Source organism: Eurosta solidaginis, chromosome 2, assembly GCF_040869045.1.
Source record: "Eurosta solidaginis isolate ZX-2024a chromosome 2, ASM4086904v1, whole genome shotgun sequence".
Taxonomy (NCBI): domain Eukaryota; kingdom Metazoa; phylum Arthropoda; class Insecta; order Diptera; family Tephritidae; genus Eurosta; species Eurosta solidaginis.
Window position 1 is genome coordinate 194592470 of NC_090320.1, and position 17015 is coordinate 194609484.

A 17015-nucleotide genomic window follows, 5' to 3' on the forward strand; every position below is an offset into this window, starting at 1 on the left:
TGCCAAATTTCATCATGTTATCTTCAACGACTGCCAAATTACAGCTTGCAAAACCTTTAAATTACCTTATTTTAGAAGTGGGCGGTGCCACACCCATTGTCCAAAGTTTTACTGATTTTCTATTCTGCGTCATAAGATCAACCCACCTACCAAGTTTCATCGCTTTATCCGTCTTTGGTAATGAATTATCGCACTTTTTCTGTTTTTCGAAATTTTCGATATCGAAAAAGTGGGCGTGGTTGCAGTCCGATTTCGTTCATTTTAAATCGCGATCTGAGATGAGCACCCATGAATCCACATACCAAATTTCATCAAGATACCTCAAAATTTACTCAAGTTATCGTGTTTACGGTCGGACGGATGGACGGACGGACATGGCTAAATGAATTTCTTTTTTCGCCCAGATCATTTTGATATATAGAAGTCTATATCTAACTCGATTAGTTTATGCCGTTACGGATTGCGGTTATGCGAACAAAATTAATATACTCTGTGAGATCTGCTCAGCTGAGTATACAAAATTTAGAACATTAAGAAGTACTGAATGGCAAATTAATAAGTAATAATTGAGCCAACTCAAATGAGATTTCATAGAATACTTCTTTATATAAATAAAAAATTAATTTCGTAAAGTTTTATTAATTTAAGCAAGGTATAAGCAAATATGCAAGTAATATGCAATATGTAAGACAGGCGGAAATAAATGTACGGATTTGGAATTCTCTATTCAAAACATAAAGTTTTCGCCTTGGAACCATACTATCTTTTTTCCTTAAAAACATGCAATTGCATAAACATCCGCAGTCCACTTATGACAGAAGTCGCTCATATAAGTAAATAAATGAATAACGAAATTAAGCTAAAAAGTTAGATTCCAAAAGTCAAAGGTCTAAAAAAACACCCATTATATTATGTCTTAAATCTTCAAAAGTTCACCTTAAGACTTAGGTACCAAAATTAATTCAACTTTTGCAAAATATATTAAAAATCTCAAGTGTGAAAGAAGTTAATTTGCATAAATTAATTTACATACCAACAATGGCGGCATGTGCGAAGTGTTGGTAAGCCCTTATCAAATATCAAGCCAGCCAAAATGATTCAAAAACTGACACTGACCGACATATTTGGCAGCGCTTCAAAAAAGTAGCTTAACAATGTGTACAATGGCTTCGACGTTGTTTTGCTTTACCAATTTTATTTTGATTGCTCTTTCGAATGCTTGGAAAGTTGTGTACTATCGATTCTTCAATTTACCTTTTTTCTTATTATAATTTTTTTATTTCTTTTTCATTTCTTCCGCTAAATGCGTATGCCCTGCTCAGTTTTATTGATTGTGGTAAAGCGCATTCAAAAACCACAACACCGCGTGAACGCACGTCCCGCGCTCGCTGACAGTTAAAACGCGGAAAAAACCATAGCAATAAATAGCCGAACGATTACGTTAATTTGTTTTTGTAATTTCACTTTCGATTTTGGTGGCTCAATGAAATTTTGATGGCAAACTAAACTTAAAATTTCAAAATTCGGTTTTTAAAAAGAAAAAATTGATGAATAGTTGTAAAATAATCACAACAGTTAATTCGATCTCTAAGTTCTCGGCACGATTCTTGCCTATAAAATTCAATGCGTTCATTTCAAAGTGTTAATAATTGGCTTCTACTGATTTGCATATTTATAATGTGCAATAAAATATATCGAACTCGCGGTCAGTTTGATTTTTCTGAAACTGATCCGGATGATGAGGAAGATGAAAGTGTCGAAGATGAAACGCCCGAGGAGAAAGCGATGCGGAAAAGTATTGAAGAAGACTCATATATGCCTGTGGTATGTCATGATTCATTGATCGCGATTGGTTGCACTATTAAAATTTTTATCATTAGAGAAGTGGCAAAAATTTAAATACAAGTGTATTAGTGAGAGCGAGAGCACAAGCATCATACCAGGAAATAAAAGTAAAAACTGCAACATTAAAAACAGTTACTTCAAACATTTTGGAAAATTTGATTTTGATTTAGAAATAGTTTGAAATATTCCATAGTCCCTTTACTCATACGGAAAGTTGTGAAGGGTAACCGAAATTTTTACATGTAACACATGAAACTTGGTTTGTATAAGCGGTTTAACACGGCAAATACAGGCGCCGCAACCAGAGAAGTATACAGTGTTTAAAAATTATGTGGATATTTAAAAAAGAAAAACATGAAGATACATTTAGATAAACTTTTTGACTATTTCGCTAAATTACTTTAATCATTCTATCGTAATTTACATGTTTGGCAGATGAGTTAATTATGGAGAGGCCATTTTACCAGTTGCGTTTCCCCATCATAATATTTCTCACAGGAAATCTTAACATGTGTGCGGCAGCCATACGCAGTCTTTAAGGGCCAGTTAATGGTGACTTAACCATAACCAGATAAAACAGCTGATCGAACCAACCTTATGGAAATCAATGTAATCGATTACTGGTGCCATACCATAACGCTAAAGCCATAACCATAGCCAACCAATCGGTTTTTGGTTTTTCGCCATATCCATAACCTAAAAATATTTGAGTTCGAGAATTTATTAACTTTTTGTAGATTTAGTTTATTATTTTAGGCACATTTTGACTAAGAGACTTATTTTCTGTGGTACATGTTTGTAATTTTTTGCGTTTACTTAATTTTTATGAAATTTTCACGATTTTTAGGTTAAGGAACCAATAACTGATGCCAATTTGATATGGAAAGTAAAAATATGGTTCTGACTATGGCGTTGTGACTATGTCAACTTTAATTCGGGCTCTATTCATTGCTGGCCCACCAATTGCTGAACGATGGAGAGTAAAGCCCCCGTCACATAAGCAGTTTTTCATATAGATGCGTGTAACATAGTCATATGCATTATGAGTAGATTGCAGGTAGTTTTATGGAGAACGGCAGATCGAGCGACACTAGCTCCATCTGACACGAAAAAGTAGCCATCTTCCAACTTTTGTAGCAAGCAATGCATAGAAGAAGAATTTGACATTTGATTTGGCTAAGGGTGCTTTCACAATTTGCAAGTGAAATTATTGTTGGTATTGCTTGAGTTTAGCTGTTGATGACTGCTTTAGTACAGGGTAATTTTCATACCTATTTGTGACTATGGTTTCGAGATATAGGCCAAAACGTGGATCAGGGTAACACTAGAATGTGTTTTTACATTGTGGGTATCAAATTGAAGCTGCTGATGAGTGCTTTAGTACAGGGATACGAGATATAGGCCAAAACGAGGACCCCTAAAATATGTGTATAATATTGTAACGAATTTAGGGAAATTCCGCTTATTGATACCTTCTACTAACGTTTGTATCGCTAAACTGTTGAATAAATAACTCCAATATTCAATAATGCAAAATGGTCTTTATTAGACTACTTTGAAAATACTTCACAATAACACCTATACTTCGCAACTGATAGCGTGCTTAAATCAACTGATTGGTGCTTACTCAGCTTTCGCTCCTTTTATACTCCCTGCTTTCTCGTTCGCATAATTCTAGGCTTTTCTTCTTCTAGAATATACTACTTGTTTACCAGCTATAAACTTACCAGCTATAAACTACAGATGCACGTTTATAGCCTCTCGCATAGCCATATGCGCGTGTTATGTGAGTAATACTTCCACCGATGTTTGCATACTTTTGTGAGTATCTCCGCTGCTTGTATGTACATATGTGTATATATAATGATTGATTTGTGTAGGTACATAAAAGTACTGCTTAGTATCGGTTTAGAGATGATAGTGTCCCTTAGTGTTGCTAATATTCATCACTTATTGGATATCAAATGAAAGCTGTTGCTGAGGGCTTTAAACTAGTTTTCATTGTGATATTCGATTGAGGCGCATCAACCTGGCAAAACTGATAAATATGCATGCGAAGCCGAAATAAAGACATAACTTAATAATACCCACATACCTATTTACATACGTCCTATTCGATTAGCTTGAAATTTGGTACATAAATTTGCCTATATTAGTATTTACGATTCTTTTTTCGGGAAGTAGACCAGAGACGGACCGGGACTGGGATTAGAACAAGGACTGGGACTGAGACTCGGAGTGGGACTGGGACTGGAACAAAACACCCTCTGGGACTGGCAATAAGGGATGAAGAAGAATGAGAAGAACTTGAGAGAAGAAAAAAGAGGGAAAGAGGAGGAGACTAAGAAAGAGATAGAGTGAGACGAAGATAGAGATATATGAAGCGAAAAAGGCGGAGGGAAGAGTGAATTAAAATATTAAGAAAAAGCAGAGTTAGACGGAAAAAAACTTATTAAAATGTATGCAGATAGACCAAATTTAGGGCAGAACCACATCTGACGGGTCTGCTAGTTTAAGATAAGATGGCAATCGTAGCTGAATATGCCGTCCTCTACGATAACAAATATTGGCCCAAGTTGTTGGCTGGTATAGAAGATACTAGTTAATCAAATATACATAATTAATTACCTGAAAAAAAATGTTTGACCTCAGCTTGCAATATATCGCCCGTAATATTGCAATAAAGCCAATACACAAATAAGTTTATCGATATTGATATTTAGTAGACACTATGCTCTTTCAAAATAACTTAAAAAAAAATTGTTTAAAAAATCTTACAAGTTGGGAATTTTCGACAAAATTTCGCACATTTACAATAAAATATGACCATGCCATTTGCAGTGGAACTTTCACACCGGTTCAATTCAATTTTTGACCAACAAAAAACAGATTTATGCAATTTATTACCATTCCTATAACATTTTCATGCAGCATAAACCAATTTGCTAAATTCTAAACAAATATTATGTCACCTCAATTAAGGGGTACTAGAGTAGATGCGTGGTATTAATGGGAAATTTTGTAATTGGTTAATTTTGTTTTACCCCTAGGCAAATTTAAACTCCAGTTAAACTACAGAGCAGTTTTTTAGTCACAGTCTAATGCCGCCTTTGGGATAATCTTTTTTGTACGGCAACATTTGTTTTGAAACGGTTTCGTTTAGGTTGACTATGTGTAGCGTTGTTTACGAATTTTGTAATTGAAATTTAAGTAACTTCCCGATAAGATACAAGCCAGAAAGGAAAACAAATCATATTTTTGGTCCCATTTGGTTCATATTTGGAACACATATTACATACAGAAATAGAAAGCGACCCATGAAAAAAATCGCCACCCGGTGGTGCAAGGAGTGATATATTCAAAACACTCGCATCTGTGGTAAGATTTGGCTCATATTTGGAACAAATATGACATACAGTCCGGTAGAAGTGATATCAAGATACTTTGGAGCACATAAGTTGAAATTTTTTAAGTGAAGTTTGAGTAAATAAAATAATTTAAAAGAGTTTCAAGTTCACGGTTTTATTGAAAACAGTACTTACATTAAGTAATAATAATACTAAAAGCTAGCAAATAATTGGGTAGGTCCTAGGTACCAGTCATCAGACTCCTCATAAATTTAGGACGTTGATCAGACAAATAAATAAAAGCGTTGGGAGCGTGAAGTTTTTACAAAGGTGAGGCTTAGCATAAATTGATTAAGGTTCAGTTGGTCTTACTTATACACATATATGAAGGTATCATTTATAAAAATGTTTGTAAATTTATAAGATACTAGCGTACCCTCGCCCGCTTCGCTAGGCGATAAATTCAATAATTTGCTGAAAGAGAATAAAACTAATAAGAAACAAAGCAAATTCTTTGATACAATTTCATTCGAACTTTATTGCAACACTTTTTGGTAGACAACGTTTTTGGGTGTTCCATCTTTCTCGTAAATGAATAATGATTACGGTTTGCCTACTCGTGAGCAAGCTACATACAATTGCCCATGAGAAAAAATTGGGTATTCTAAATTAATACCGCACATTTGTAGAGACTGTCCTTACGCCTTATTAATTGTCATACCGAAGGCAAGGCGAATAGGGAACTACAAACGTTTGAAATCGAATGGTAAATCCGTCGGAATCAGTGGAGTTTTGGGTATCAAAACGTCTTCTCCTTTGTACTTACCTTTCAAAATTGTTGCTTCGATAACGTTACCCATTAGCTTCTTCACAGCGAGTCTGGTACCGTTGCAAAGTCGTGGCACATTAATGTTGCGCAGCATAATAATCGGTGCTCCAATTTTTAATCGTAAATTATGAGGTGGCAGGCCTGGCAAATCGAGTATAAGAATTCTGTTGGATAATTTACGACATCACCTTGATCAGTAATAGTGTTCATTGACTTATATGCAACTATGTCACCAGGTATTTGATCCAGAATAGCTACATTTATATCACTGACGTCTTTATTTTTCCCAGCTAAAATTGCTCCTTCGCTGAGCCCATCATAGTTTTGTAATGTTGAACTATGTTTGGAAATACACTCTGTATCAATGCCTCTTTAGACTGTGCAAAAGTCCAGAAATTGTTAGGCAATGTAAAAATTCCTGTTGGATCGACAGACATTTGGCCATTTCCGATTTTCAGTAATTGCTGTGAAAATTCAGCTGCTGACGGATCGTTTTGTAGTAAGTACGTTTTGTAGTAAGTGTAAGCGTGTTTACATGTCTCCATAAATACGATGATTTTAAACATGCATTGATTTCATCTGCAGCCGTGGATTTTTGGATCACAGGTAATGTTTGCCTGAAATCCAGCCAGTAAAATCATGGCACCTCCAAAGACTGTTTGACTACCTCGTAGATCTTTCAAAGTCCTATCAAGTGCTTCAAATAATTTCTTATGTGCCATAGTATACTCGTTCCATACGATGAGCTTACATACTTTGAGAACTTTTGCCATTCCAGATGTTTTCGAAATATTACATATTGATGTTTCATTTACCTGCATATTCAAAGGCAACTTTAATGCAGAATGTGCTGTGCGACCGCCTTCCAGTAATGTAGCCGCAATTCCGGAAGAAGCGAGTGCCAATGCAACGTTATTATCTGATCGAGTTGTTGCTAATATCAATGAAATCAAAAAAGGCTGGCCTGTTCCCCCAGGAGCATCCAAGAAAAACAATCCACCAGTTCCATGGCTAACATTATTCATGATTGTATCATAAACATGTTGCTGTTGGTCATTCAATTTCGTTAAATTTGGTGTTACAAATGTGTTTAGTTCATTACAATTATAATGGTATTCACGCTCCAGTTCTCGATGGGACATATAATGTATTAACAATTTATTTGACATCGACAAACAAATGTCGTCAATCCTTATCAATGCTTCATTGTAAATTTCCAATGTGAATTCGAACTCATAATTTGCAGTATTTCGACGCATTTGGTTTAAAATATCATCTACCATATAATCTTTGAAAGTATTCCATAATTCCAATGGATTAGATGGGGAGAACATTGCAATTATTATCAAAAATAATGTTCGTATTTGATATGGACTGGCTATTACAGCTGAAACGGCAAGCGTATCTTTCGAATGCTTATCATCCTCCAACAAATTTAATTGTTGACATGCTTCACGATATATAGCACACAATTCACCATTAATTGTTCTTAAAGCTTGGAATGATGTTGGGCCACGAACATTAATTAACAACAATCGCAAGTAAAAACACTCAGCATTATTTGGATGGACTGCATAAATGCTTCCTAATGAATCTGTTGGGAACACATTACTATGGCCTTCAACTGGTTTTTCTTGTTTTCGCCTTTAAAATGTTTTCCTGGATTTGTCCCATATGAAATATTGTGCAATTCTGCATATAGCAAAGTTCTTGCAAAATCGTCCGATTGACATAAATGAAAAAAGGCAGTCAAAGTTGTAGACGGTGCACTTGTTGCTCTAAGCGCTGCATTTTCAGGAGTAAAATACACGCGTTGGCCATTTTCAAGGTGAATCGCTAAATGAACGACTTTTGGATGTCTTTCGTGTATTGGGTATGAAAAAATTCGCCATATCGCTTCGTTACTGTTTATATAACGTCCCATTTGATATTTTTTAATCTCGTCGTTGTCACTTTGGACTGCACCTAATACAGCCATATCGCTTCCTTTATTTACATATTTGCAAATGTATTTAATTGATTTAACGGAATTACAGTATTCCACGTTAATATGCGCTTTGAATGTTTTGAACAATAATGGACAATAATGAACAATCCAACGATTGTCAACTTCGACATTTTGATTTCCCATCTTAATTGTCGTTGATTTACCATTGTAATCAGTGGATCGACGACGATATGCCGGATATCCATCGTCACCTGTGACCGTATCCGAAATTAATGCTCGTGGGAGAGTTCACATTCAATGCACCGCAAGGTCCATATAGCATATTTTTTGTGACGACTTCGAACAAATCGGGATCAATCGTTTGATCCGGTATTTCAGCTGTTATCACACTATCAATTTGATCCGGTGTAATTTTATCAACCAACCAAATCAAAATGTGTGCGTGCGGTAATCCCCGCTTTTGCCATTCAACGGAATACATATAACAACGCACCTCTCCAAACACTTTATGTTTGACAATAAAGTCCATAAGTGATTTTAGTTTTAGTTTGAAAATACTTGTAGTTATGTCGTGTCGATCAATTAGGAATTGGCCAGGAAACAATTGGTCTTTGATTTCACTCCATTGCGGATTGCATGTAAAAGTAATAAACAGATCCGGCCATCCATAAGCGCAAACATACGCCATGGCATCCTATGCAAATTCATGCATGTGTCGCGGGCTATCAGTATATGTTGCTGGTAATATGATCATTCTACCGATGTCATTCACATTTCCATCGTTATTCACTGCATCCCGTAAGTGAATGTTTTTCTCGGACCGTAACTTAGTCTGGGTAAATTTGATATAGTTTAAGCGCTCGGTCTCAATTTTTGCATACATATCCACGACAAATTGGTAGAACAATCTTCTGCATTTCAGAATGTGAAATTCTTCATTTTCGCAAATCATTAATCGGTATGAATAATAATTCATAGCGCTAACTTTTTTATTCGTTTCTGCGCCTGCATTAAAAAAATAACATTTCTGAGATTATTGTTATCATATGTGAATATTTTTGATGTGTAAACATCTTTGCTCACTGTATGGGGGAATATTGAATGTAAGATGTGAGATGTAAGATGTAAGTGTAAGATGTAAGGTATTGGTGGGTATGAGTACGTATATGGAGGATGGTATGGATATGGGGGATATATGATGCAAGATGTAAGATGTATGATGTAAGATGTAAGAAAAAAATTGTAGCGCTTTTCTATGTGCATCGTTAAGTTCACGTAAAGTTATCTAAGCTCCCTCGTAAGAACTGACTTACACTTCTCTGAATAATTGTGGAAAAAATAAGATTTCTTCAGAAAACTTCTATAAAAATCGACTACCTATTTTTAAGTTTGCGTGGTAGAAGTTGTAGAACTTATATTTCAGGAAAAAAGGTGATAGATCTACCACTGCTCACAGTTGAACTGCATACAAATTAACGGAACATATGCGTCGTTTGTATAACAAATACAAAGCAGTAGAAATGCTCAGCCGACAACGAAATATGACATACGTTTGTGTATGCGTGCTGAAGCATCTCTCATAAACAGTGTACAAACCTCGGTGTTTATGTTTACTCTCCTTCGAAAAAAATTTGCAACTCAGCAGCACGACACAAATCGAAAAATTCGTATATTTATTCAAAAAATGTTGTACACATGAAATGATCTCGAGACGCTCGTCACCCAGAGAAAAATTACCACTCATCAACGCAGCTTCCTTTTGATACCTATATTGAAGTACTCATTAACAGCTTCCATTTGATACCCATAATGTAAAAACACATCCTAAGGTTATTCTGATCCACGTTTTGGGCAATATCTCGAGACCCTCGTCACCCAGATGTATGAAAATTACCCTCTGCTAAAGAACTCATCGACAGCTTTCATTTGATATCCATACTGTATAAACACATTCTAGGGGTATCTGGGTCCACGTTTTGATATATAACTCGCGATCCTAGTCACCCAGGGGTACGAAAAGTACCCCACATTAAAGTACTCATCAGAAGCTTCCATTTGATACCCATATTATACAAACACATCGTAGGGTTATCTGGGTCCACGTTTTGACCTATATCTCAAGACCTTAGAAATTTTTAAAAAAATTTTTTCGCTAAAGACCTTCCCGGCCTCGTATCGGCCCCAAAACATAGACAGGAACGAACATCATTTCATTTATATCTGGCGTATTCCATCCCATTTCGACCAATTTTGAACCCGACCCCTTTAGAATTGGCTGAAAGTTTTTCTCCTTTTTCTAGCTTACGAAAGACGTTTTTCAGAAGTTTTTCAAATTTTTTCATCCAACTCAAAAAAAGTTATGAATTTAAAAAAAAACACCGTTTTTGTTTTCAAAATGCAATAATTTTTTCAAAAATTGACCGTTTGGGATCTTTTTTGTTTAATTTGTTTTTAAATGTACTTTTCGGAAAAAATTCAAAAAAATGTTTAAAGTTTTTTTTTGTAATTTTTCAGTTTTTCGAGATTTCCGAATTTCGCCCTTTTTTTGTTTTTTTTTTTCTCATAAAAAACTTCAATCAATTCTGCAATCATCCCCACTAATCCCGGAGTGGGCCGAGTATTTTTTTTTTATTTATTTAATAGAAAAAAAAAAATTTAATTTTTTTTGTATTTTTTCCGAAAAGTACATTTAAAAACATATTTAACAAGTAAGGAAGGCTAAGTTCGGGTGTAACCGAACATTACATACTCAGTTGAGAGCTGTGGAGACAAAGTAAGGGAAAATCGCCATGTTGTAAAAATAACCTAGGGCAACCCTGGAATGTGCTTGTATGAAATGTGTATCAAATGGAAGGTATTAAGGAGTATTTTAAGAGGAAGTGGGCCATAGTTCTATAGATGGACACCTTTTCGAGATATCGCCATAAAGGTGGACCAGGGGTGACTCTAGAATTTATTTTGTACGATATGGGTATCAAATGAATGGTATTAATCAGTTTTTTTAAAGGGCGTGGGCCTAAGTTCTATAGAAGGACGCCTTTTCGAGATATCGCCATAAAGATGGACCAGGAGTGACTCTAGAATTTATTTTGTACGATATGGGTATCAAATGAAAGGTATTAATGAGTTTTTTAAAGGGCGTGGGCCTAAGTTCTATAGAAGGACGCCTTTTCGAGATATCGCCATAAAGATGGACCAGGCCTGACTCTAGAATTTGTTTGTACGATATGGGTATCAAATGAAATGTGTTAATGATAATTTTAAAAGGGAGTGGGCCTAAGTTCTATAGGTGGACGCCTTTTCGAGATATCGCCATAAAGGTGGACCAGGGGTGACTCTCGAATTTATTTTGTACGATATGGGTATCAAATGAATGGTATTAATGAGTTTTTTTAAAGGACGTGGGCCTAAGTTCTATAGAAGGACGCCTTTTCGAGATATCGCCATAAAGATGGACCAGGGGTGACTCTAGAATATGTTTGTACGATATGAGTATCAAATGAAAGGTGTTAATGAGTATTTTAAGAGGGCGTGTGCCTTAGTTCTATATGTGGACGCCTTTTCGAGATATCGCCATAAAGGTGAACTAGGGGTGACTCTAGAATTGGTTTGTACGATATGGGTATCAAATGAAAGGTGTTAATGAGTATTTTAAAAGGGAGTGGGCCTTGGTTCTATAGGTGGACGCCTTTTCGGAATATCGTTATAGAAGTGGACCAGGGTTGACTCTAGAATGCGTTTGTATAATATGGGTATCAAATGAAAGGTGTTAATGAGTATTTTAACAGGGCGTGGGCCTTAGTTCTATATGTGGACGCCTTTTAGAGATATCGCCATAAAGGTGGACCAGGGGTGACTCTAGAATTTGTTTGTACGATATGGGTATCAAATGAAAGATGTTAATGAGTATTTTAAAAGGGAGTGGGCATTAGTTCTATAGGTGGACGCCTTTTCGGGATATCGTTATACAAGTGGACTAGGGTTGACTCTAGAATGCGTTTGTACAATATGGGTATCAAATGAAAGGTGTTAATGAGTATTTTAAGAGGGCGTGGGCCTTAGTTCTATATGTGGACGCCTTTTCGAGATATCGCCATAAAGGTGGACCAGCGGTGACTCTAGAATTTGTTTGTACGATATGGGTATCAAATGAAAGGTGTTAATGAGTATTTTAAAAGGGAGTGGGCCTTGGTTCTATAGGTGGTGCTTTTTCGAGATATCGCCATAAAGGTGGGCCAGGGGTGACTCTAGAATTTTTTTGTACGATATGGGTATCAAATGAAAGGTGTTAAGGAGTATTTTAAAAAGGAGTGCGCCTTAGTTCTATATGTGGACGCCTTTTCGAGATATCGCCATAAACGTGGACCAGGGGTGACTCTAGAATGTGTTTGTACGATATGGGTATCAAATTAAAGGTATTAATGACGGTTTTAAAAGGGAGTGGCCCTTAGTTGTATATGTGAAGGCGTTTTCGAGATATCGACCAAAATGTGGACCAGGGTGATCCAGAACATCATCTGTCGGGTACCGCTAATTTATTTATATATGTAATACTACGAACAAACCAATTACCATGTTTCATCCCTTTTTTCGTATATAATTATGGCATTTTTTTCATTTTTCGTAATTTTCGATATCGAAAAAGTAGGCGTGGTCATAGCCGGATTTCGGCCATTTTTTACACCAATACAAAGTGAGTTCAGATAAACACGTGAACTGAGTTTAGTAAAGATATATCGATTTTTGCTCAAGTTATCGTGTTAAAGGCCGAGCGGAAGGACAGACGGTCGACTGTCTTTAAAAACTGGGCGTGGCTTCAACCGATTTATCCCTTTTTCACAGAAAACAGTTATCGTCCTAGAATCTAAGCCTCTACCAAATTTCACAAGGATTGATAAATTTTTGTTCGACTTATGGCATTAAAAGTATCCTAGACAAATTAAATGAAAAAGGGCGGAGCCACGTCCATTTTGAAATTTTCTTTTATTTTTGTATTTTGTTGCAAAATATCATGACTGGAGTTGAATGTTGACATGTTTTACTTATATACTGTAAAGATATTAACGTTTCTTTTAAAATTTGAATTAAAAAATTTTTTTTTTAAAAGTGGGCGTGGTCGTTCTCCGATTTTGCTAATTTTTATTAAGCATACATATAGTAATAAGAGTAACGTTCCTGCCAAATTTCATCATGATGTCTTCAACGAATGCCAAATTACAGCTTGCAAAACTTCTAAATTACCTTCTTTTAAAAGTGGGCGGTGCCACGTCCGTTGTCCAAAATTTTGCTAGTTTTCTATTCTCCGTCATAAGTTCAACTCACCTACCAAGTTTCATCGCTTAATCCGTATTTGATTGCGTAATGAATTATCGCACTTTTTCAATTTTTCGAAATTTTCGATATCGAGAAAGTGGGCGTGGTTATTGTCCGATATCGTTCATTTTAAATAGCGATCTGAGATGAGTGCCCCGGAACCTAAATACCAAATTTCATCAAGATACCTCAAAATTGACTCAAGTTATCGTGTTAACGGACAGACGAACGGACGGGCATGGCTCAATCGAATTTTTTTCGATACTGATGATTTTGATATATGGAAGTCTATATCTATCTCGATTCCTTTATACCTGTACAACCAACCGTTATCCAATCAAAGTTAATATACTCTGTGAGCTCTGCTCAACTGAGTATAAAAAAAAATGATCCCAAACGGTCAATTTTTGAAAAAGTTATAGTTTGAAAAAACACCGTTTTCCAACTCAAAATAAGTCAATAGAAATTTGATGTGGCCCACGCTTTTATTTATTTTTCTGATCAACGCCCTAGATTGATTAGGAGTGTGATGACTAGTATTTAGGACCTACCCAATTATTTTCTTGCTTTTAGTAATATTGTTACTTAATGTAAGTACTGTTTTCAATAAAACCGTTTAACTTTAAGTTTGTTTTTTTTATATTTTATTAAATATATAGATAATTTGTAGATACGACAACAGCTGGATTTTGTTTATACCTGATAGTTCTCAAGTGGGCATCCGACGTCATTTTACAATCACTACTCAACCTTTAAGGAATTTTGTAAAATTCAAAGTTTTCGAGTTGATCTCCAACATTATTCTAAAATTATTCTTCAACCTTTGCCAGATTTTGAAAAATGTATAGTTCTCAAATGAATATCCAAAGCATTTCTCCAGTTGATATCCTACATTGGATATCGAGTTGAGGTCGAGTTTAAAAAAATCTTCTCCAAGGTGGTATCACCCAAGCCAAAATTATTTCGTTGTTGAAAATAAACACCTGGTGGCAGCAGTAATGAATCGTTATAAATTAAAAATAAATTTTAAATGCTTTATTTTATCTTCGTGAAAATATTGTAAAAATACTTACAAAAAAAATTCCCTTTTTTGCTGAGAACGTTATGATTCTCAAGATGAGCCACTATTTCGGAACAACTCTTGAGATTATAGAAGTATGTTAGCAAATGCTTGTTGAGTATATTCGACGCCATTACGAACGAACGCAAATAACAGAAAGGTTAACTAGAGTTTAACCCTGCCAGATCGGTCGCTTAAGCTCAGATTTAACTTCAGTTAAAGTAGACTGACAAACTGCAGAATAAGTTTAAACGTAGTTTAACTGACACACTGAGTTAAACTTGTGATGAAAAATCAGGTATTGGTCAGCAAAAACGAGCTTTTATTGTGAGCAAAACAATTCTTTTATCTCATCCGTCAAATGCCCGGCAGAATGTTAAATATGGTTAGTGTTTAGCGTTTTGATAGGATGTTCAATATGGCGGCGCATACGGCCGGCTATTTTGAGCGGGTGATAGAAAGAGAGGCAGCAGTATCTTTTAAAATCAGGTAACCGTTTCTTATTGGTATTTTGACGTCTGATTAAGATAGCACACTTGTCTTATCCACAATGTGGGCTTCCTCATAACCCGATGTCGAAATCACCAGAGTAACGGAATGAAAATAGTTTTTAATTAATAAAGTATACAAACACAACGTTAGCATTTTTTTAGTTTGAACACGATCTTATATTAGTCAAATAATTCCATTGGGCTTTCAGCAATTGGTTTTGATTGAAAAATATTATATAAAAGCTATAATAAAACAAGTAAGGAAAGCTAAGTTCGGGTGTAACCGAACATTACATACTCAACTGAGAGCTATGGGAACAAAATAAGGGAAAATAACCATGTAACCCTGGAATGTGTTTGTATGACATGCGTATCAAATGGAAGGTACTAAATAGTATTTTAAGAGTGAGTGGGCCATAGCTCTATAGGTGGACGCCATTTAGGGATATCGCCATAAAGGTGGACCAGGGCTGACTCTAGAATTTGTTTGTACGATATGGGTATCAAATGAAAGGTGTTAATGAGTATTTTAAAAGGGAGTTGGCCTTAGTTCTATAGGTGGACGCCTTTTCGATATATCGCCATAAAGGTGGACCAGGGGTGACTCTAGAATTTGTTTGTACGATATGGGTATCCAATGAAAAGTGTTAATGAGTATTTTAAAAGGGAGTTGGCCTTAGTTCTATAGGTGGACGCCTTTTCGAGATATCGCCATAAAGGTGGACCAGGGGTGACTCTAGAATTTGTTTGTACGATATGGGTATCAAATGAAAGGTGTTAATGAGTATTTTAAAAGGGAGTTGGCCTTAGTTCAATAGGTGGACGCCTTTTCGAGATATCGCCATAAAGGTGGACCAGGGGTGACCCTAGAAGTTGTTTGTACGATATGGGAATCAAATGAAAGGTGTTAATGAATATTTTAAAAGAGAGTTGGCCTTAGTTCTATAGGTGGACGCCTTTTCGAGATATCACTATAAAGGTGGACCAGGGGTGACTGTAGAATTTGTTTGTACGGTATGGGTATCAAATGAAAGGTGTTAATGAGGGTTTTAAAAGGGAGTGGTGATAGTTTCATATGTGAAGGCGTTTTCGAGATATCGACCAAAATGTGGACCAGGGTGACCCAGAACGTTATCTGTCGGATACCGCTAATTTATTTATATGTGTAATACCACGAACAGTATTCCTGCCAAGATTCCAAGGGCTTTTGATTTCGCCCTGCAGAACTTTTTCATTTTCTTCTACTTAATATGGTAGGTGTCACACACATTTTACAAAGTTTTTTTCTAAAGTTATATTTTGCGTCAATAAACCAATCCAATTACCATGTTTCATCCCTTTTTTCGTATTTGGTATAGAATTATGGCATATTTTTTCATATTTGGTAATTTTCGATATCGAAAAAGTGGGCGTGGTCATGGTCGGATTTCGGCCATTTTTTATGCCAATACAAAGTGAGTTCAGATAAGTACGTGAACTAAGTTTAGTAAAGATATATAGATTATTGCTCAAGTTATCATGTTACGGGCCGAGCTGAAGGAGCTGTGTATAAAAACTTGGCGTGGCTTCAACCGATTTCGCCCTTTTTCACAGAAAACAGTTATCGTCCTAGAATCTATGTCCCTACCAAATTTCACAAGGATTGGTCAATTTTTGTTCGAATTATGGCATTAAAAGTATCCTAGACAAATTAAATGAAAAAGGGCGGAGCCACGCCCATTTTGAAATTTTCTTCTATTTTTGTATTTTGTTGCACCATATCATTACTGGAGTTGAATGTTGACATAATTGACTTATATACTGTAAAGATATTCAATTTTTTGTTAAAATTTGACTTAAAAAAAAATTTTTTTTAAGTGGGCGTGGTCGTTCTCCGATTTTGCTAATTTTTATTAAGCATACATATAGTAATAGGAGTAACTTTCCTGCCAAATTTCATCATTATATCTTCAACGACTGCCAAATTACAGTTTGCAAAACTTTTAAATTACCTTCTTTTAAAAGTGGGAGGTGCCACTCCCATTGTCCAAAATTTTACTAATTTTCTATTTTGCATCATAAGTTCAACTCACCTACCAAGTTTCATCGCTTTGTCCGTCTTTGGTAATGAATTATCGCACTTTTTCGGTTTTTCGATATCGAAAAAGTAGGCGTGGTTATAGTCCGATATCGTTCATTTTAA

At 35.7% G+C, this 17015-nt stretch overlaps 1 protein-coding gene across 1 annotated transcript in view; it reads left to right on the forward strand.

The window, feature by feature from the left end:
- Window positions 1–1363: 1363 nt before the first annotated feature.
- The window catches only part of Lip1 (Lipase 1), a 59307-nt gene continuing 43655 nt past the window's right edge, over window positions 1364–17015 (forward strand). Inside the window, exon 1 of the mRNA XM_067766737.1 lies at window positions 1364–1824. Coding sequence (XP_067622838.1) covers window positions 1624–1824 — 201 coding nt within the window. The 5' untranslated portion in view covers window positions 1364–1623. The remainder of the gene's footprint in view (window positions 1825–17015) is intronic.